Genomic DNA, 22005 nt, shown 5'->3' on the forward strand with positions numbered 1-22005 from the left:
CACTTTTCCAGAGTCCAATGGTGGAGAGCTTTACACCACTCTAGCCGAAGCTTGGCATTGCGCATGGTGATCTTAGGTTTGTGTGCGGCTGCTCGGCCATGGAAACCCATTTCATGAAGCTCGCGACGAACAGTTCTTGTGCTGACGTTGCTTCCAGAGGCAGTTTGGAAGTCGTTGTGAGTGTTGCAACCGAGGACAGACAATTTTTACTCGCTTCAGCACTCAGCGGTCCTGTTCTGTGAGCTTGTGTGGCCTACCACTTCACGGCTGAGATGTTGTTGCTCCTAGACGTTTCCACTTCACAATAACAGCACTTACAGTTGACCGGAGCAGCTCTAACAGGGCAGACATTTGATGAACTGACTTGTTGGAAAGGTGGCATCCTATGACGGTGCCACGTTGATAGTCACTGAGCTCTTCAGTACGTGCCATTCTACTGCCAATGTTTGTCTATGGAGATTGCATGGCTGTGTGCTCGATTTTTATATACAGGTCAGCAACCGGGTGTAGCTGAAATTGCCGAATCCACTAATTTGAAGGGATGTCCACATACTTTTGGCTATTTAGTGTAGGTCCTCCTAGCCCTACCACTGGGCCTCCATCATCATGTGGGTCCTCCTAGCCCTACCACTGGGCCTCCATCATCATGTAGGTCCTCCGAGCCCTACCACTGGGCCTCCATCATCATGTAGGTCCTCCGAGCCCTACCACTGGGCCTCCATCATCATGTAGGTCCTCCGAGCCCTACCACTGGGCCTCCATCATCATGTAGGTCCTCCGAGCCCTACCACTGGGCCTCCATCATCATGTAGGTCCTCCTAGCCCTACCACTGGGCCTCCATCATCATGTAGGTCCTCCTAGCCCTACCACTGGGCCTCCATCATCATGTAGATCCTCCGAGCCCTACCACTGGGCCTCCATCATCATGTAGGTCCCCTCCCTCCCTCACTTTACTGGCTGTGTCCCAATTGGCACCCTTTTCCCTGTATTAGAGCAGTTCTTTTGACCAGGGCCCATGGGGCTCTGCAATAGCGTCCTGTCCTGGGGGTGTACTTGTTCGTCAAGCTGCCTCACACTAACTAAACAGGAGATCTGCTTCTGCCCTATGGGCCGTTCTGGCTCAGACAAGGCTACTTACTGTATCTAGGGAATAGAGTGACATTTGTTCACGTCTCAGAAACAAAACCGTATGGAAATTGACTTCCTACATTTTTACATTGACCTTTTAGTCATTTGTCAGAGACTCTCTGATCCAGAGCCACTTACAGTTTAGCATTCGTTTAGCATTATCAGGCCCGTTGCCTGGTAATGAGGTGGACTTGAATGATTTATGTAATGGCATTGTTTTCACCCTAGTTAGCTGTGTGTTAATTAACAAGGCTTGTGAATAGACATACAAAAAGTTAACTCTTCTGCCATGTGTGTGTGTCTCTCTCTACCTGTCCAGGGACATCCACACCACGACAGGGAAGATCAAACGTGCTGCGCTCCAGTTCACCCCGGCTAGCTGGACCTACGTCCGCTGGTTTGACCCCAAGTCTTCCCTGCAGCGCGTCACCGGGGTCTACCTCTTCATGATCATCTGGCAGGTATGTTTCTGGGTTCAAACGTACAACTGTCATCTGGCAGGTATGTTTCTGGGTTCAAACGTACAACTGTCATTCTATTTCTAATGCACCCATGTCCAATAACACCCTATAGTGCACTACTTTAGGGCCCTGGTCAAAGTCTATCTGGCCTGACTGCACCAGGTGTATGGGGAGTTCTGGTCTGACAGGGGTTAGCGGTTAGCACTAGGTATATGGGGAGTTCTGGTCTGACAGGGGTTAGCACTAGGTATATGGGGAGTTCTGGTCTGACAGGGGTTAGCGGTTAGCACTAGGTATATGGGGAGTTCTGGTCTGACAGGGGTTAGCACTAGGTATATGGGGAGTTCTGGTCTGACAGGGGTTAGCACTAGGTATATGGGGAGTTCTGGTCTGACGGGGGTTAGCGGTTAGCACTAGGTATATGGGGAGTTCTGGTCTGACGGGGGTTAGCGGTTAGCACTAGGTATATGGGGAGTTCTGGTCTGACGGGGGTTAGCGGTTAGCACTAGGTATATGGGGAGTTCTGGTCTGACAGGGGTTAGCGGTTAGCACTAGGTATATGGGGAGTTCTGGTCTGACGGGGGTTAGCGGTTAGCACTAGGTATATGGGGAGTTCTGGTCTGACAGGGGTTAGCGGTTAGTACTAGGTATATGGGGAGTTCTGGTCTGACAGGGGTTAGCGGTTAGTACTAGGTATATGGGGAGTTCTGGTCTGACGGGGGTTAGCACTAGGTATATGGGGAGTTCTGGTCTGACGGGGGTTAGCACTAGGTATATGGGGAGTTCTGGTCTGACGGGGGTTAGCACTAGGTATATGGGGAGTTCTGGTCTGACAGGGGTTAGCACTAGGTATATGGGGAGTTCTGGTCTGACGGGGGTTAGCACTAGGTATATGGGGAGTTCTGGTCTGACAGGGGTTAGCACTAGGTATATGGGGAGTTCTGGTCTGACGGGGGTTAGCGGTTAGCACTAGGTATATGGGGAGTTCTGGTCTGACAGGGGTTAGCGGTTAGTACTAGGTATATGGGGAGTTCTGGTCTGACAGGGGTTAGCACTAGGTATATGGGGAGTTCTGGTCTGACAGGGGTTAGCACTAGGTATATGGGGAGTTCTGGTCTGACAGGGGTTAGCGGTTAGCACTAGGTATATGGGGAGTTCTGGTCTGACAGGGGTTAGCACTAGGTATATGGGGAGTTCTGGTCTGACAGGGGTTAGCGGTTAGCACTAGGTATATGGGGAGTTCTGGTCTGACAGGGGTTAGCACTAGGTATATGGGGAGTTCTGGTCTGACAGGGGTTAGCACTAGGTATATGGGGAGTTCTGGTCTGACGGGGGTTAGCGGTTAGCACTAGGTATATGGGGAGTTCTGGTCTGACGGGGGTTAGCGGTTAGCACTAGGTATATGGGGAGTTCTGGTCTGACGGGGGTTAGCGGTTAGCACTAGGTATATGGGGAGTTCTGGTCTGACAGGGGTTAGCGGTTAGCACTAGGTATATGGGGAGTTCTGGTCTGACGGGGGTTAGCACTAGGTATATGGGGAGTTCTGGTCTGACAGGGGTTAGCGGTTAGTACTAGGTATATGGGGAGTTCTGGTCTGACAGGGGTTAGCGGTTAGTACTAGGTATATGGGGAGTTCTGGTCTGACGGGGGTTAGCACTAGGTATATGGGGAGTTCTGGTCTGACAGGGGTTAGCACTAGGTATATGGGGAGTTCTGGTCTGACGGGGGTTAGCACTAGGTATATGGGGAGTTCTGGTCTGACAGGGGTTAGCACTAGGTATATGGGGAGTTCTGGTCTGACGGGGGTTAGCACTAGGTATATGGGGAGTTCTGGTCTGACAGGGGTTAGCACTAGGTATATGGGGAGTTCTGGTCTGACGGGGGTTAGCGGTTAGCACTAGGTATATGGGGAGTTCTGGTCTGACAGGGGTTAGCGGTTAGTACTAGGTATATGGGGAGTTCTGGTCTGACAGGGGTTAGCACTAGGTATATGGGGAGTTCTGGTCTGACAGGGGTTAGCACTAGGTATATGGGGAGTTCTGGTCTGACAGGGGTTAGCGGTTAGCACTAGGTATATGGGGAGTTCTGGTCTGACGGTGGTTAGCGGTTAGCACTAGGTATATGGGGAGTTCTGGTCTGACGGTGGTTAGCACTAGGTATATGGGGAGTTCTGGTCTGACGGGGGTTAGCACTAGGTATATGGGGAGTTCTGGTCTGACGGGGGTTAGCACTAGGTATATGGGGAGTTCTGGTCTGACGGGGGTTAGCGGTTAGCACTAGGTATATGGGGAGTTCTGGTCTGACGGTGGTTAGCGGTTAGCACTAGTTATATGGGGTGTTCTGGTCTGACCGGGGTTAGCGGTTAGCACTAGGTATATGGGGAGTTCTGGTCTGACGGGTTAGCACTAGATCTATGGGGAGTTCTGGTCTGACAGGGGTTAGCGGTTAGCACTAGGTATATGGGGAGTTCTGGTCTGACAGGGGTTAGCGGTTAGCACTAGGTATATGGGGAGTTCTGGTCTGACGGTGGTTAGCGGTTAGCACTAGGTATATGGGGAGTTCTGGTCTGACAGGGGTTAGCGGTTAGCACTAGGTATATGGGGAGTTCTGGTCTGACGGGGGTTAGCACTAGGTATATGGGGAGTTCTGGTCTGACAGGGGTTAGCGGTTAGCACTAGGTATATGGGGAGTTCTGGTCTGACGGGGGTTAGCGGTTAGCACTAGGTATATGGGGAGTTCTGGTCTGACGGGGGTTAGCGGTTAGCACTAGGTATATGGGGAGTTCTGGTCTGACAGGGGTTAGCGGTTAGCACTAGGTATATGGGGAGTTCTGGTCTGACGGGGGTTAGCACTAGGTATATGGGGAGTTCTGGTCTGACGGGGGTTAGCGGTTAGCACTAGGTATATGGGGAGTTCTGGTCTGACGGGGGTTAGCGGTTAGCACTAGGTATATGGGGAGTTCTGGTCTGACGGGGGTTAGCGGTTAGCACTAGGTATATGGGGAGTTCTGGTCTGACGGGGTTAGCGGTTAGCACTAGGTATATGGGGAGTTCTGGTCTGACGGGGTTAGCACTAGGTATATGGGGAGTTCTGGTCTGACAGGGGTTAGCGGTTAGCACTAGGTATATGGGGAGTTCTGGTCTGACGGGGGTTAGCACTAGGTATATGGGGGAGTTCTGGTCTGACAGGGGTTAGCGGTTAGTACTAGGTATATGGGGAGTTCTGGTCTGACAGGGGTTAGCGTTAGCACTAGGTATATGGGGGAGTTCTGGTCTGACAGGGGTTAGCGGTTAGCACTAGGTATATGGGGAGTTCTGGTCTGACGGGGGTTAGCACTAGGTATATGGGGAGTTCTGGTCTGACATTGGGGTTAGCACTAGGTATATGGGGAGTTCTGGTCTGACGGGGGTTAGCACTAGGTATATGGGGGAGTTCTGGTCTGACGGGGGTTAGCACTAGGTATATGGGGAGTTCTGGTCTGACGGGGGTTAGCACTAGGTATATGGGGAGTTCTGGTCTGACGGGGGTTAGCACTAGGTATATGGGGAGTTCTGGTCTGACGGGGGTTAGCGGTTAGCACTAGGTATATGGGGAGTTCTGGTCTGACGGGGGTTAGCGGTTAGCACTAGGTATATGGGGAGTTCTGGTCTGACAGGGGTTAGCGGTTAGCACTAGGTATATGGGGCGTTCTGGTCTGACGGGGGTTAGCGGTTAGCACTAGGTATATGGGGAGTTCTGGTCTGACAGGGGTTAGCGGTTAGTACTAGGTATATGGGGAGTTCTGGTCTGACGGGGGTTAGCACTAGGTATATGGGGAGTTCTGGTCTGACAGGGGTTAGCGGTTAGCACTAGGTATATGGGGAGTTCTGGTCTGACGGGGGTTAGCTTTAAGTAATGAGTTTTCAAAAAGAACATGCCAGGCAGAATCCCCATATACCATAGCAGTCAAAAGTTTGGACACACCTACTCATTCCAGGGTTTCTTTTTTAAAACTATTTTCTACATTGTAGAATGCAAAGCTGTCAAGGCAAATGGTGGCTACTTTGAAGAATCTCAAATATAAAATATTTACTGCATGATTCTGTATGTGTTTTTTCATAGTTTTGATGTCTTCACTATTATTCTACAATGTAGAAAATAGTAAAAATAAAAAAGAAACCCTGGAATGAGTAGGTGTGTCCAAACTTTTGACTGCTATGGTATATGGGGATTCTGCCTGGCATGTTCTTATTGAAAACTCATTACTTAAAGAGTGAAAAACTAGCCGGAAGACGTGACAGTTTCTGGACAGGGGACAGCCCCACCACACCGTGAGATGTATGGATAGATGGTGAACTTGAATAAGTTCCAGTGCTTTACATCATCAACCCAGGGTGGTATTCATTAGGGAACACTGTAGCAAAACCATTATTACAATGGAAAATGAAAACGAGCATTTCTTGTTGGAAAAGTTCTAGTAGTCCCTCCCTGTTTTAGTCCGTTGTCTTCTATTTCTTGCCTAATGAATACAATCCAGGTCCCAGCCAGAGAGCCCCCCATATCTGCCAATACTCCTTCACCCCCCCTTTTATCCTCAATACTGGCTGCCATGGTGATGAAAAGCTGAGCAGCTTCTCTGCTTTTTGTGTGGTGGAGAAATGGACTAGTCTCTCTCCCCTCCCTCCCTCCCCCTCTGTCTCCCGTTCCCAACACTCTGGGGGCTTGAAATAGTAATTACCCAGTCTTTGAGAGTAGCTTGACGAGGGGTTCGGGGAGAGAGAGGGGGGAGATTGTGGAGGGGTGGGTGACTAGGGAGGAGGGGAGAGCAAAGGTAGAGAGAGAGAGTCCTCAGGAGTAGCTACAGTTTAGCTGCTCTCTCTCCAGAGGGCCTCTAGACAGGCTCAGGGCCAAATAAGACTATCTCTACACTGAGAGAGAGACACACCCAGGCTCAGGGCCAAATGAGACTATCTCTACACAGAGAGAGAGACACACACAGGCTCAGGGCCAAATGACAGCGTGTTGAGACAGTCTGGTTCCAGTCTCTTCATTATGCTGTACTGTGGATGATGAGAAGCGCAGGGTCAAACTGTGGGTGGGTGGGTCCAAATGTTGACATGGTTCAGGTTCACTGTTATAGTTTGTAATCCATAGCTAGGCTATGTATTCTACTTCCTCATTTGGGAGGTAGAGAGAGGGAGGAGTTAGTTGGGGCGGCAGGTAGCCTAGTGGTTAGAGCGTTGGGGCAGCAGGTAGCCTAGTGGTTAGAGCGTTGGGCCAGTAACCAGCAGGTAGCCTAGTGGTTTAGAGCGTTGGGCCATTAACCAGCAGGTAGCCTAGTGGTTTACAGCATTGGGCCAGTAACCAGCAGGTAGCCTAGTGGTTTACAGCGTTGGGCCAGTAACCAGCAGGTAGCCTAGTGGTTAGAGCATTGGGCCAGTAACCAGCAGGTAGCCTAGTGGTTTACAGCGTTGGGCCAGTAACCAGCAGGTAGCCTAGTGGTTTAGAGCGTTGGGCCAGTAACCAGCAGGTAGCCTAGTGGTTTAGAGCGTTGGGCCAGTAACCAGCAGGTAGCCTAGTGGTTTAGAGCGTTGGGCCAGTAACCAGCAGGTAGCCTAGTGGTTTAGAGCGTTGGGCCAGTAACCAGCAGGTAGCCTAGTGGTTTAGAGCGTTGGGCCAGTAACCAGCAGGTAGCCTAGTGGTTTAGAGCGTTGGGCCAGTAACCAGCAGGTAGCCTAGTGGTTTAGAGCGTTGGGCCAGTAACCAGCAGGTAGCCTAGTGGTTTAGAGCGTTGGGCCAGTAACCAGCAGGTAGCCTAGTGGTTTAGAGCGTTGGGCCAGTAACCAGCAGGTAGCCTAGTGGTTTAGAGCGTTGGGCCAGTAACCAGCAGGTAGCCTAGTGGTTTAGAGCGTTGGGCCAGTAACCAGCACGTAGCCTATTGGTTTAGAGCGTTGGGCCAGTAACCAGCAGGTAGCCTAGTGGTTTAGAGCGTTGGGCCAGTAACCAGCAGGTAGCCTAGTGGTTTAGAGCGTTGGGCCAGTAACCAGCAGGTAGCCTAGTGGTTTAGAGCGTTGGGCCAGTAACCAGCAGGTAGCCTAGTGGTTTAGAGCGTTGGGCCAGTAACCAGCAGGTAGCCTAGTGGTTTAGAGCGTTGGGCCAGTAACCAGCAGGTAGCCTAGTGGTTTAGAGCGTTGGGCCAGTAACCAGCAGGTAGCCTAGTGGTTTAGAGCGTTGGGCCAGTAACCAGCAGGTAGCCTAGTGGTTTAGAGCGTTGGGCCAGTAACCAGCAGGTAGCCTAGTGGTTTAGAGCGTTGGGCCAGTAACCAGCAGGTAGCCTAGTGGTTTAGAGCGTTGGGCCGGTAACCAGCAGGTAGCCTAGTGGTTTAGAGCGTTGGGCCGGTAACCAGCAGGTAGCCTAGTGGTTTAGAGCGTTGGGCCGGTAACCAGCAGGTAGCCTAGTGGTTTAGAGCGTTGGGCCGGTAACCAGCAGGTAGCCTAGTGGTTTAGAGCGTTGGGCCGGTAACCAGCAGGTAGCCTAGTGGTTTAGAGCGTTGGGCCGGTAACCAGCAGGTAGCCTAGTGGTTTAGAGCGTTGGGCCAGTAACCAGCAGGTAGCCTAGTGGTTTAGAGCGTTGGGCCAGTAACCAGCAGGTAGCCTAGAGCGTTGGGCCAGTAACCAGCAGGTAGCCTAGTGGTTTAGAGCGTTGGGCCAGTAACCAGCAGGTAGCCTAGTGGTTTAGAGCGTTGGGCCAGTAGCCAGCAGGTAGCCTAGTGGTTTAGAGCGTTGGGCCGGTAACCAGCAGGTTGCCTAGTGGTTTAGAGCGTTGGGCCGGTAACCAGCAGGTAGCCTAGAGCGTTGGGCCGGTAACCAGCAGGTAGCCTAGTGGTTTAGAGCGTTGGGCCGGTAACCAGCAGGTAGCCTAGAGCGTTGGGCCGGTAACCAGCAGGTGGTTTAGAGCGTTGGGCCGGTAACCAGCAGGTGGTTTAGAGCGTTGGGCCGGTAACCAGCAGGTGGTTTAGAGCGTTGGGCGGTAACCAGCAGGTGGTTTAGAGCGTTGGGCCGGTAACCAGCAGGTGGTTTAGAGCGTTGGGCCGGTAACCAGCAGGTGGTTTAGAGCGTTGGGCCGGTAACCAGCAGGTGGTTTAGAGCGTTGGGCCGGTAACCAGCAGGTGGTTTAGAGCGTTGGGCCGGTAACCAGCAGGTGGTTTAGTGGTTTAGAGCGTTGGGCCAGTAACCAGCAGGTAGCCTAGTGGTTAGAGCGTTGGGCCAGTAACCAGCAGGTAGCCTAGTGGTTTAGAGCGTTGGGCCAGTAACCAGCAGGTAGCCTAGTGGGTTAGAGCGTTGGGCCGGTAACCAGCAGGTAGCCTAGTGGGTTAGAGCGTTGGGCCGGTAACCAGCAGGTAGCCTAGTGGTTTAGAGCGTTGGGCCGGTAACCAGCAGGTAGCCTAGTGGTTTAGAGCGTTGGGCCGGTAACCAGCAGGTAGCCTAGTGGTTTAGAGCGTTGGGCGGTAACCAGCAGGTAGCCTAGTGGTTTAGAGCGTTGGGCGGTAACCAGCAGGTAGCCTAGTGGTTTAGAGCGTTGGGCCGGTAGCCAGCAGGTAGCCTAGTGGTTTAGAGCGTTGGGCCGGTAACCAGCAGGTAGCCTAGTGGTTTAGAGCGTTGGGCCAGTAACCAGCAGGTAGCCTAGTGGTTAGTGCGTTGGGCCGGTAACCAGCAGGTAGCCTAGTGGTTTAGAGCGTTGGGCCAGTAACCAGCAGGTAGCCTAGTGGGTTAGAGCGTTGGGCCAGTAACCAGCAGGTAGCCTAGTGGTTAGTGCGTTGGGCCAGTAACCAGCAGGTAGCCTAGTGGTTTAGAGCGTTGGGCCAGTAACCAGCAGGTAGCCTAGTGGTTTAGAGCGTTGGGCCAGTAACCAGCAGGTAGCCTAGTGGTTTAGAGCGTTGGGCCAGTAACCAGCAGGTAGCCTAGTGGTTTAGAGCGTTGGGCCAGTAACCAGCAGGTAGCCTAGAGCGTTGGGCCAGTAACCAGCAGGTAGCCTAGTGGTTTAGAGCGTTGGGCCAGTAACCAGCAGGTAGCCTAGTGGTTTAGAGCGTTGGGCCAGTAGCCAGCAGGTAGCCTAGTGGTTTAGAGCGTTGGGCCGGTAACCAGCAGGTTGCCTAGTGGTTTAGAGCGTTGGGCGGTAACCAGCAGGTAGCCTAGAGCGTTGGGCCGGTAACCAGCAGGTAGCCTAGTGGTTTAGAGCGTTGGGCCGGTAACCAGCAGGTAGCCTAGAGCGTTGGGCCGGTAACCAGCAGGTGGTTTAGAGCGTTGGGCCGGTAACCAGCAGGTGGTTTAGAGCGTTGGGCCGGTAACCAGCAGGTGGTTTAGAGCGTTGGGCGGTAACCAGCAGGTGGTTTAGAGCGTTGGGCCGGTAACCAGCAGGTGGTTTAGAGCGTTGGGCGGTAACCAGCAGGTGGTTTAGAGCGTTGGGCCGGTAACCAGCAGGTGGTTTAGAGCGTTGGGCCGGTAACCAGCAGGTGGTTTAGAGCGTTGGGCGGTAACCAGCAGGTGGTTTAGAGCGTTGGGCCGGTAACCAGCAGGTGGTTTAGAGCGTTGGGCCGGTAACCAGCAGGTGGTTTAGAGCGTTGGGCGGTAACCAGCAGGTAGTAGGGTTTAGAGCGTTGGGCGGTAACCAGCAGGTCCTAGTGGTTTAGAGCGTTGGGCCGGTAACCAGCAGGTAGCCTAGTGGTTTAGAGCGTTGGGCGGTAACCAGCAGGTAGCCTAGTGGTTTAGAGCGTTGGGCGGTAACCAGCAGGTACCTGTGGTTTAGAGCGTTGGGCCGGTAACCAGCAGGTCTGGTTTAGAGCGTTGGGCCGGTAACCAGCAGGTAGCCTAGTGGTTTAGAGCGTTGGGCCGGTAACCAGCAGGTAGCCTAGTGGTTTAGAGCGTTGGGCCGGTAACCAGCAGGTAGCCTAGTGGTTTAGAGCGTTGGGCCGGTAACCAGCAGGTAGCCTAGTGGTTTAGAGCGTTGGGCGGTAACCAGCAGGTAGCCTAGTGGTTTAGAGCGTTGGGCGGTAACCAGCAGGTAGCCTAGTGGTTTAGAGCGTTGGGCCGGTAACCAGCAGGTAGCCTAGTGGTTTAGAGCGTTGGGCCGGTAACCAGCAGGTAGCCTAGTGGTTTAGAGCGTTGGGCGGTAACCAGCAGGTAGCCTAGTGGTTTAGAGCGTTGGGCGGTAACCAGCAGGTAGCCTAGTGGTTTAGAGCGTTGGGCCGGTAACCAGCAGGTAGCCTAGTGGTTTAGAGCGTTGGGCCGGTAGCCAGCAGGTAGCCTAGTGGTTTAGAGCGTTGGGCCGGTAGCCAGCAGGTAGCCTAGTGGTTTAGAGCGTTGGGCCGGTAGCCAGCAGGTAGCCTAGTGGTTTAGAGCGTTGGGCCGGTAACCAGCAGGTAGCCTAGTGGTTTAGAGCGTTGGGCCGGTAACCAGCAGGTAGCCTAGTGGTTTAGAGCGTTGGGCCGGTAACCAGCAGGTAGCCTAGTGGTTTAGAGCGTTGGGCCGGTAACCAGCAGGTAGCCTAGTGGTTTAGAGCGTTGGGCCAGTAACCAGCAGGTAGCCTAGTGGTTTAGAGCGTTGGGCCGGTAACCATTAGGTAGCCTAGTGGTTTAGAGCGTTGGGCCGGTAACCAGCAGGTAGCCTAGTGGTTTTGAGCGTTGGGGCGGCAGGTAGCCTAGTGGTTTAGAGCGTTGGGCCAGTAACCAGCAGGTAGCCTAGTGGTTTAGAGCGTTGGGCCGGTAACCATTAGGTAGCCTAGTGGTTTAGAGCGTTGGGCCGGTAACCAGCAGGTAGCCTAGTGGTTTAGAGCGTTGGGCCGGTAACCAGCAGGTAGCCTAGTGGTTTAGAGCGTTGGGCCAGTAACCAGCAGGTAGCCTAGTGGTGTAGAGCGTTGGGCCGGTAACCAGCAGGTAGCCTAGTGGTTAGAGTGTTGGGCCAGTAACCAGCAGGTTGCTAGATTGAATCCCTGAGCTGACAAGGTAAAAATCTGTTGTTCTGCCCCTGAACAAGGCAGTTAACCCACTGATCCTAGACCGTCATTGTAAATAAGAATTTGTTCTTAACTGACTTCCCTAGTTAAATAAAAAATAATTTGTGGCTGTATTCAGTGTGATTGAAATGCGGCAGGGCTCGACGCTGACCTTTTTTACAAGTAGCACGGGTGCCTAGGTTGTAAAATGTAGGCACACACCAAGAAATGTAGGAGCACAATGAAAATGATTTGACCTAATAAAGCTACAATCCTTCACGTGCTTCTAAATTAATATTCCTGGTCACACAGTAACATATTTTAAGTGCATATGTGAGTAGAATGGTGGCTGTAGAGCCCTGTGGGGTGGGAGATGGGGGGAGCTCTGTAGAGCCCTGTGGGGTGGGGGATGGGGGGAGCTCTGTAGAGCCCTGTGGGGTGGGGGATGGGGGGGAGCTCTGTAGAGCCCTGTGGGGTGGGGGATGGGGGGGAGCTCTGTAGAGCCCTGTGGGGTGGGGGATGGGGGGAGCTCTGTAGAACCCTGTGGGGTGGGGGATGGGAGCTCTGTAGAGCCCCGTGGGGGGGGGGGAGCTCTGTAGAGCCCTGTGGGGGGGGTGGCTATGTGATGGTGTCTATGATAACTCCCTCTGTTTCTCCATAGCTGACAGAGTTGAACACATTCTTCCTGAAGCACATATTTGTGTTCCCGGCGTGCCACGCCCTCAGCTGGTGTCGGATCCTCTTCATCGGCATCATCACAGCTCCCACCGTGAGGTAGGACCTCACCCCTCGCCTGGGCTGATCTCCCCCCCTCTCTCCTCTGTTCTCTTCTCCTCTCCTCTGTTCTCTTCTCCTCTCCTCTGTTCTCTTCTCCTCTGTTCTCTTCTCCTCTGTTCTCTTCTCCTCTGTTCTCTTCTCCTCTGTTCTCTTCTCCTCTGTTCTCTTCTCTTCTCCTCTGTTCTCTTCTCTTCTCCTCTGTTCTCTTCTCTTCTCCTCTGTTCTCTTCTCTTCTCCTCTGTTCTCTTCTCTGTTTCCCCCCCTCTCCTCTGTTCTCCTCTCCTCTGTCCTCCTCTCCTCTGTTCCCCCCCCCCTCTCTCCTCTGCCCCCCCCTTCTCTCCCAATTTGCACCCCTTGTGCACCAGTCTTTAGAAAACTCCTCAGTCATACCGTCAGTGTTTGTCCAACATCAGTTCTTCTTCCATCTCAACATGTCTAGAGTTAATGGCTATGAGAGGACAGCTCTCTGTCTGTGGTAAACTGGTTCACATGTCTGCCTTTCTGTCCTGTATTTGTCCTGACCTGTTGTGGTGTTTTCTCCCTGTGTTTTTCAGGCAGTACTATGCCTACCTCACAGACACACAGTGTAAGCGTGTTGGGACACAGTGCTGGGTGTTTGGGTGAGTTATTTCATTAGCTACTACCATGACAACAGTAGATGTCTGAGATAAAGCTGTTTACTCTGCTGTCTGCCATCTACACCATTAAACTACAATACACATCTACGTCTGCAGTAGCCAGCCGTCAGGTCCATGATTTACCTTTAGTCAACAACTGAACAGAGCTCTTTGACGGTATGGTTTCTACCGTTGGGCTGCGTATTGGTATGTAAACTGTAGCAGTGTGAGGGTGAAGACATGGGGATGGAGGCTAGGTTAATGTTAATATTAACACACCTTTAACAGCCTGGAGGACTGAGAAACTCTAGCTGGTTAGGGCTGTACACACACACACACACAGAGACACAGACAGTCTGGCAGTGTAGCACTACAAAACAATGGGCTCCATTATCCCCCAGCTAAACCCTGAGTATTAAAGACTGGCTGTATTAAAGTCATTACTTAGACACATGGTGTAGGAGTGTGTAGGGTAGAATACTCTATAATACTGGAATCACTAAGTCAGTAGAATGGTGTATTCTGACTGTTATTTATGTTTACATATACATACACTTCTCTAAATCAAATCAAACTTTATTAGTCACATGTGCCGAATACAACAGGTGTAGACCTTACTGTGAAATGCTTACTTACAAGCCCTGAACCAACAATGCCGGTTAAGAAAATATTTACTAAATAAACTAAAGTAATAAAGAAAGTTAAATAACACAATAAAATAACAATAACAAGGCTATATACAGGGGGTACCGGTACCGAGTCAGTGTGCGGGGGTACAGGTTAGTGGAGGTCATTTGTACATGTAGGTAGGGGTAAAGTGACTATGTATAGATAATAAACAGTAAGGGGTACAGGTTAGTGGAGGTCATTTGTACATGTAGGTAGGGGTAAAGTGACTATGTATAGATAATAAACAGTAAGGGGTACAGGTTAGTGGAGGTCATTTGTACATGTAGGTAGGGGTAAAGTGACTATGTATAGATAATAAACAGTAAGGGGTACAGGTTAGTGGAGGTCATCTGTACATGTAGGTAGGGGTAAAGTGACTATGTATAGATAATAAACAGTAAGGGGTACAGGTTATTTGGAGGTCATTTGTACATGTAGGTAGGGGTAAAGTGACTATGTATAGATAATAAACAGTAAGGGGGTACAGGTTAGTGTAGGTCATTTGTACATGTAGGTAGGGGTAAAGTGACTATGTATAGATAATAAACAGTAAGGGGTACAGGTTAGTGGAGGTCATTTGTACATGTAGGTAGGGGTAAAGTGACTATGTATAGATAATAAACAGTAAGGGGTACAGGTTAGTGGAGGTCATTTGTACATGTAGGTAGGGGTAAAGTGACTATGTATAGATAATAAACAGTAAGGGGTACAGGTTAGTGGAGGTCATTTGTACATGTAGGTAGGGGTAAAGTGACTATGTATAGATAATAAACAGTAAGTAGCAGCAGTGTAAAAACAAAGGGGGGGGGGTCAGTGTATATAGTCCGGGTATCCATTTGATTCCTTGTTCAGCAGTCTTATGATTTGGAGGTAGAATCTGTTAAGGAGTCTTCTGGACCTAGACTTGCAGCTTGCCGTGCGGTAGCAGAGAGAACAGTCTATGACTTGGGTGACTGGAGACTTTGTACATTTTTTGGGCCTTCCTCTGACACCGCCTAGTATATAGGTCCTGGATGGCAGGAAGCTTGGCCCCAGTGATGTACTGGGTCATAGGCACTACCCTCGGTGTGTATATTCTACTGTTTTCTCATGTTTAGGGGAATAAGGGATCGTAGAAACTTTTGTAGACAAAACATTTGTGAAATGTGATTTTATAATTTGTTCCCCCCCATTTATATCCCATTAAAATGCTGTCTATCCATGTTTCCATTGTGCGTGTGGCATGTGTACTGTTGTCAGTATGTTTATTTTGGTTAGCGCTTAGCAGGGATCTGAATATCGTACTTATTCCCTCCAGCTCCCACTACAGTAAAGACTGTTGGCAATGTTAACATCTGACCATGTAGATGGGCTGGTTTCATGTTTCCATGGGCCTCAGCTTACCTCTCTCTCTGTCACATTCTCTCTGCGTCTCTCACCCCTCACCCTCCTCTCCCTCACTCTGTCATGTCACCACCCAGCCGGGTGACAGGTGTCATAGTGTGCATCCCAACAGGTACCCTATTCCCTTTATAGTGCACTACTTTAGACCAGGTTATCCACCATGGAGGGAATAGGGGGCCATTTGGGACACAGCTATAGCTGGCTGATTACCCAGCAGCCTTAGCTGTAGTGTGTGACGTGTGTGTGTGTGTCTCTGACATCACAGGGCCATAGCGTTCCTGGAAGCCTTGGCGTGTATAAAGTTTGGAATGGAGCTGTTCTCCAAGACCCAGGTCCTCTATGTGCTGGTGTGGCTGCTGTGTGTGGTAAGAATGGTCTCCACACCGCTGTCCTGTCCAAGTCCTTTTACTATGTATCTCCACACCGCTGTCCTGTCCAAGTCCTTTTACTATGTATCTCCACACCGCTGTCCTGTCCAAGTCCTTTTACTATGTATCTCCACACCGCTGTCCTGTCCAAGTCCTTTTACTATGTACATAAACAAACCAGTCTCCACACCGCTGTCCTGTCCAAGTCCTTTTACTATGTACATAAACAAACCAGTCTCCACACAGCTGTCCTGTCCAAGTCCTTTTACTATGTACATAAACAAACCAGTCTCCACACCGCTGTCCTGTCCAAGTCCTTTTACTATGTACATAAACAAACCAGTCTCCACACAGCTGTCCTGTCCAAGTCCTTTTACTATGTACATAAACAAACCAGTCTCCACACCGCTGTCCTGTCCAAGTCCTTTTACTATGTACATAAACAAACCAGTCTCCACACAGCTGTCCTGTCCAAGTCCTTTTACTATGTACATAAACAAACCAGTCTCCACACAGCTGTCCTGTCCAAGTCCTTTTACTATGTACATAAACAAACCAGTCTCCACACCGCTGTCCTGTCCAAGTCCTTTTACTATGTACATAAACAAACCAGTCTCCACACAGCTGTCCTGTCCAAGTCCTTTTACTATGTACATAAACAAACCAGTCTCCACACAGCTGTCCTGTCCAAGTCCTTTTACTATGTACATAAACAAACCAGTCTCCACACAGCTGTCCTGTCCAAGTCCTTTTACTATGTACATAAACAAACCAGTCTCCACACAGCTGTCCTGTCCAAGTCCTTTTACTATGTACATAAACAAACCAGTCTCCACACAGCTGTCCTGTCCAAGTCCTTTTACTATGTACATAAACAAACCAGTCTCCACACCGCTGTCCTGTCCAAGTCCTTTTACTATGTACATAAACAAACCAGTCTCCACACCGCTGTCCTGTCCAAGTCCTTTTACTATGTACATAAACAAACCAGTCTCCACACCGCTGTCCTGTCCAAGTCCTTTTACTATGTACATAAACAAACCAGTCTCCACACCGCTGTCCTGTCCAAGTCCTTTTACTATGTACATAAACAAACCAGTCTCCACACAGCTGTCCTGTCCAAGTCCTTTTACTATGTACATAAACAAACCAGTCTCCACACAGCTGTCCTGTCCAAGTCCTTTTACTATGTACATAAACAAACCAGTCTCCACACAGCTGTCCTGTCCAAGTCCTTTTACTATGTACATAAACAAACCAGTCTCCACACAGCTGTCCTGTCCAAGTCCTTTTACTATGTACATAAACAAACCAGTCTCCACACAGCTGTCCTGTCCAAGTCCTTTTACTATGTACATAAACAAACCAGTCTCCACACAGCTGTCCTGTCCAAGTCCTTTTACTATGTACATAAACAAACCAGTCTCCACACCGCTGTCCTGTCCAAGTCCTTTTACTATGTACATAAACAAACCAGTCTCCACACCGCTGTCCTGTCCAAGTCCTTTTACTATGTACATAAACAAACCAGTCTCCACACAGCTGTCCTGTCCAAGTCCTTTTACTATGTACATAGGTTGGACCAACCTACCAGGGCTGTAGTTGTCCTAGTATTTGGTATTGACAGGATAACATACCAGGGCTGTAGTTGTTCTGGTATTTGGTATTAGATGGTGACAGGATAACATACCAGGGCTGTAGTTGTCCTAGTATTTGGTATTAGATGGTGACAGGATAACATACCAGGGCTGTAGTTGTCCTAGTATTTGGTATTAGATGGTGACAGGATAACATACCAGGGCTGTAGTTGTCCTAGTATTTGGTATTAGATGGTGACAGGATAACATACCAGGGCTGTAGTTGTTCTGGTATTTGGTATTAGATGGTGACAGGATAACATACCAGGGCTGTAGTTGTCCTAGTATTTGGTATTAGATGGTGACAGGATAACATACCAGGGCTGTAGTTGTCCTAGTATTTGGTATTGACAGGATAACATACCAGGGCTGTAGTTGTCCTAGTATTTGGTATTAGATGGTGACAGGATAACATACCAGGGCTGTAGTTGTCCTAGTATTTGGTATTAGATGGTGACAGGATAACATACCAGGGCTGTAGTTGTTCTGGTATTTGGTATTAGATGGTGACAGGATAACATACCAGGGCTGTAGTTGTCCTAGTATTTGGTATTAGATGGTGACAGGATAACATACCAGGGCTGTAGTTGTCCTAGTATTTGGTATTGACAGGATAACATACCAGGGCTGTAGTTGTTCTGGTATTTGGTATTAGATGGTGACAGGATAACATACCAGGGCTGTAGTTGTCCTAGTATTTGGTATTAGATGGTGACAGGATAACATACCAGGGCTGTAGTTGTCCTAGTATTTGGTATTAGATGGTGACAGGATAACATACCAGGGCTGTAGTTGTCCTAGTATTTGGTATTAGATGGTGACAGGATAACATACCAGGGCTGTAGTTGTCCTAGTATTTGGTATTAGATGGTGACAGGATAACATACCAGGGCTGTAGTTGTCCTAGTATTTGGTATTAGATGGTGACAGGATAACATACCAGGGCTGTAGTTGTCCTAGTATTTGGTATTAGATGGTGACAGGATAACATACCAGGGCTGTAGTTGTCCTAGTATTTGGTATTAGATGGTGACAGGATAACAGTCTTCAGAACTGTGTTTGTCTTCGGCTACTAGTTTATCTATGGCATGTCAATGTGTTTTCAGCTAAAAGGCCTTACATTTTGTGGCTGACATGTTGGCTATATGAGGGACTACTTGACGTTGGTGTATTCAGTCCATTGCATTCAGTACCCCCCCCCTATGTATTCATAGATATATCTATCTCTATCTATATGTACGTTTTTGTATTTTATGTTTTGACTATTGTTTCAACCAATTTCCCTCTAGGACAATAAAGCTGAAACTTGACCTTGAACTGACTGTGGCCTTAACTCTGTCTCCTCTCCTCCCAGGCCTTAATCACATTCCTGTGTCTGTATGGGATGGTGTGGTATGCAGAGATCTATGGCCCCAAAGAGAAGGTATGCCGACATACCAGGCTAGATATGAACTACACCTCGTTGACTACAGGATGGTCCTGCTGCAACCATTCTCCATATACATGCACCTTTATTCATCGCTTAGAACACATGTCCCTGGAACTGTGACTATCCCAGGCCATTTAGAACACATGTCCCTGGAACTGTGACTATCCCAGGCCATTTAGAACACATGTCCCTGGAAATGTGACTATCCCAGGCCATTTAGAACACATGTCCCAGGAACTGTGACTATCCCAGGCCATTTAGAACACATGTCCCTGGAACTGTGACTATCCCAGGCCATGACAGGCACTAGTAGTGTGTTCTTGTTGTCATTGTTCAGCAGCTCTTTATTCTGTAGAAACTGAAAGAGTGCCACCAGCTGGTGGTGGACTCTGATAGAGGTGCCGCTTTAGATGGACTGTAGGTGTAACTGTCCTGGTGTCCTTGTTGGAGGTCGTAGAACGAGCAGCAGGAGACAGGGACACAATCCACACTTTATTACCACACACCAGACAGACATGTTACATTACCACACATGGCGAACAGGAAGAGGAGACTAGTAGTGTACGGGGTAGTGTTGTATTGGTTTCCTGGAATGCAATAGAGGAAATGGTGAGTTCCAAAAGTATTGGGACAGTGACACATTTTTGTTCTGTACTCCAGAACTTTGGATTATGAAATTATACAATGACTGAGGTTGAAGGTCAGACTGTCAGCTTTAATTTGAGGGTATTTTCATCCGAATCGGGTGAATCGTTTAAAAGGTACAGCACTTTTTGTACATAGTCCCCCCCCATTTTAGGGGAACAAAAGTATTGGGACAAATTCACTTATGTGTATTAAAGTAATCAAAAGTTTACCATTTGGTCCCATATTCATAGCACACAATGACCACATCATGCTTGTGACTTGGTTGGATGCTACCATGATTACGGATAATCTTGAACAGATCGAAAATAATGATGAGTGAGAAAGTCAGACGCTAAAATATCATACCCCCAACACATGCTAACCTCTCACCATTACAATAACAGGGGAGGTTAGCATTTTATATCATACCCCCAAGACATGCTAACCTCTCACCATTACAATAACAGGGGAGGTTAGCATTTTATATCATACCCCCAAGACATGCTAACCTCTCACCATTACAATAACAGGGGAGGTTAGCATTTTATATCATACCCCCAAGACATGCTAACCTCTCACCATTACAATAACAGGGGAGGTTAGCATTTTATATCATACCCCCAAGACATGCTAACCTCTCACCATTACAATAACAGGGGAGGTTAGCATTTTATATCATACCCCCAAGACATGCTAACCTCTCACCATTACAATAACAGGGGAGGTTAGCATTTTATATCATACCCCCAAGACATGCTAACCTCTCACCATTACAATAACAGGGGAGGTTAGCATTTTATATCATACCCCCAAGACATGCTAACCTCTCACCATTACAATAACAGGGGAGGTTAGCATTTTATATCATACCCCCAAGACATGCTAACCTCTCACCATTACAATAACAGGGGAGGTTAGCATTTTATATCATACCCCCAAGACATGCTAACCTCTCACCATTACAATAACAGGGGAGGTTAGCATTTTATATCATACCCCCAAGACATGCTAACCTCTCACCATTACAATAACAGGGGAGGTTAGCATTTTATATCATACCCCCAAGACATGCTAACCTCTCACCATTACAATAACAGGGGAGGTTAGCATTTTATATCATACCCCCAAGACATGCTAACCTCTCACCATTACAATAACAGGGGAGGTTAGCATTTTATATCATACCCCCAAGACATGCTTACCTCTCACCATCAAAATACCAGGGGAGGTTAGCATTTTATATCATACCCCCAAGACATGCTAACCTCTCACCATTACAATACCAGGGGAGGTTAGCATTTTATATCATACCCCCAAGACATGCTAACCTCTCACCATTACAATAACAGGGGAGGTTAGCATTTTATATCATACCCCCAAGACATGCTAACCTCTCACCATTACAATAACAGGGGAGGTTAGCATTTTTATATCATACCCCCAAGACATGCTAACCTCTCACCATTACAATAACAGGGGAGGTTAGCATTTTTATATCATACCCCCAAGACATGCTAACCTCTCACCATTACAAAAACAGGGGAGGTTGGCTTTTTATATCATACCCCCAAGACATGCTAACCTCTCACTATTACAATAACAGGGGAGGTTAGCATTTTATATCATACTCCCATGACATGCTAACCTCTCACCATTGCAATAACAGGGGAGGTTAGCAATTCAGACTATTTTCAGGCATCTGGCTACGGCATCTCAAGATGGACAAACGGTAGTATTGCTGTATTTCAAGTGAAGGTCTTTTTAAGGGAGTATGCGAGCACACTCGTTCAGTTTGCCTAGCCAAGTTTGCTGCCGCCTAAAGTCCCAGGGCCAGAGAGAGGGTTTGAGAGAGTTCTCTGAGAAGTACTCATAGCCAACTGGAAGGCTTTTCTACAGAAACCATGATTTGTGTAGAATGTTGTTTAACCCTCATTTTTACCGCGCTGTGAATGGCAGTTTCCACACCTGTGTTTTTAGAGAACATAAACTAGCTGACTCACTGTGTAGTTTAGTCTTCAGGGAAAATGACTTGTGGTTCATCTGTAGAGAATATGACAGGATGTCACAGCTTTTCATCTGTAGAGAATATGACAGGATGTCACAGCTTTTCATCTGTAGAGAATATGACAGGATGTCACAGCTTTTCATCTGTAGAGAATATGACAGGATGTCACAGCTTTTCATCTGTAGAGAATATGACAGGATGTCACAGCTTTTCATCTGTAGAGAATATGACAGGATGTCACAGCTTTTCATCTGTAGAGAATATGACAGGATGTCACAGCTTTTCATCTGTAGAGAATATGACAGGATGTCACAGCTTTTCATCTGTAGATCATTAGCCTTGTTTTCACTCCAATGACTTTGGCATAGTCCCAAATGGCACCCTACTCCCTATATAGCCTAGTGCACTACTTTTCACCAGGACTCTAGTGCAGTATAGGGGGGAGGATGCCATTTGGGACTCCTGCCTGTGGCTGGATGTGTTGGCTGTGTAGCGTTCCCTCAGCCATATGTCAGTGACATGTCTGTTCTGACCCCTCCTGTGTTTTACAGAGCTACTCTGAATGTGAGGACAGCAACTACAATGAGGACTTTGTGTCAGAACAAGGGAAAGGTAACTATGGTGTCTCTTCATCCTCTTGGGTTAAACACATGCAGGTGATTATTAATGGCTTTCATATGTAATATGCCTTTTTTAGTTATTTATGCCTCCTATTGTTGGGTAACTTGAGTTTCATCCAATCTGAGACTGGGAGGGTTGAGTGTAAATATAGTTAGGTAGTAGTCTGACCTCTAGTGGTTGACTGGGTGGGTTGAGTGTAAATATAGTTAGGTAGTAGTCTGACCTCTAGTGGTTGAGTGTAAATATAGTTAGGTAGTAGTCTGACCTCTAGTGGTTGAGTGTAAATATAGTTAGGTAGTAGTCTGACCTCTA

At 48.7% G+C, this 22005-nt stretch overlaps 1 protein-coding gene across 2 annotated transcripts in view; it reads left to right on the plus strand.

Moving 5' to 3' along the window:
• Nucleotides 1-22005, plus strand: part of LOC106590970 (phosphatidylserine synthase 1) — a 30224-nt gene that overhangs the window by 4523 nt on the left and 3696 nt on the right. Inside the window, exons 7-12 of one of the 2 annotated variants that reach the window (XM_045697049.1) lie at nt 1449-1590; nt 12222-12334; nt 12892-12957; nt 15272-15371; nt 18366-18434; nt 21624-21684. In XM_045697049.1, coding sequence (XP_045553005.1) covers nt 1449-1590; nt 12222-12334; nt 12892-12957; nt 15272-15371; nt 18366-18434; nt 21624-21684 — 551 coding nt within the window. The remainder of the gene's footprint in view (nt 1-1448; nt 1591-12221; nt 12335-12891; nt 12958-15271; nt 15372-18365; nt 18435-21623; nt 21685-22005) is intronic. The other variant, XM_045697054.1, reaches the window with a different exon arrangement.

This window comes from Salmo salar, chromosome ssa02 (genome assembly GCF_905237065.1).
Source record: "Salmo salar chromosome ssa02, Ssal_v3.1, whole genome shotgun sequence".
Taxonomy (NCBI): domain Eukaryota; kingdom Metazoa; phylum Chordata; class Actinopteri; order Salmoniformes; family Salmonidae; genus Salmo; species Salmo salar.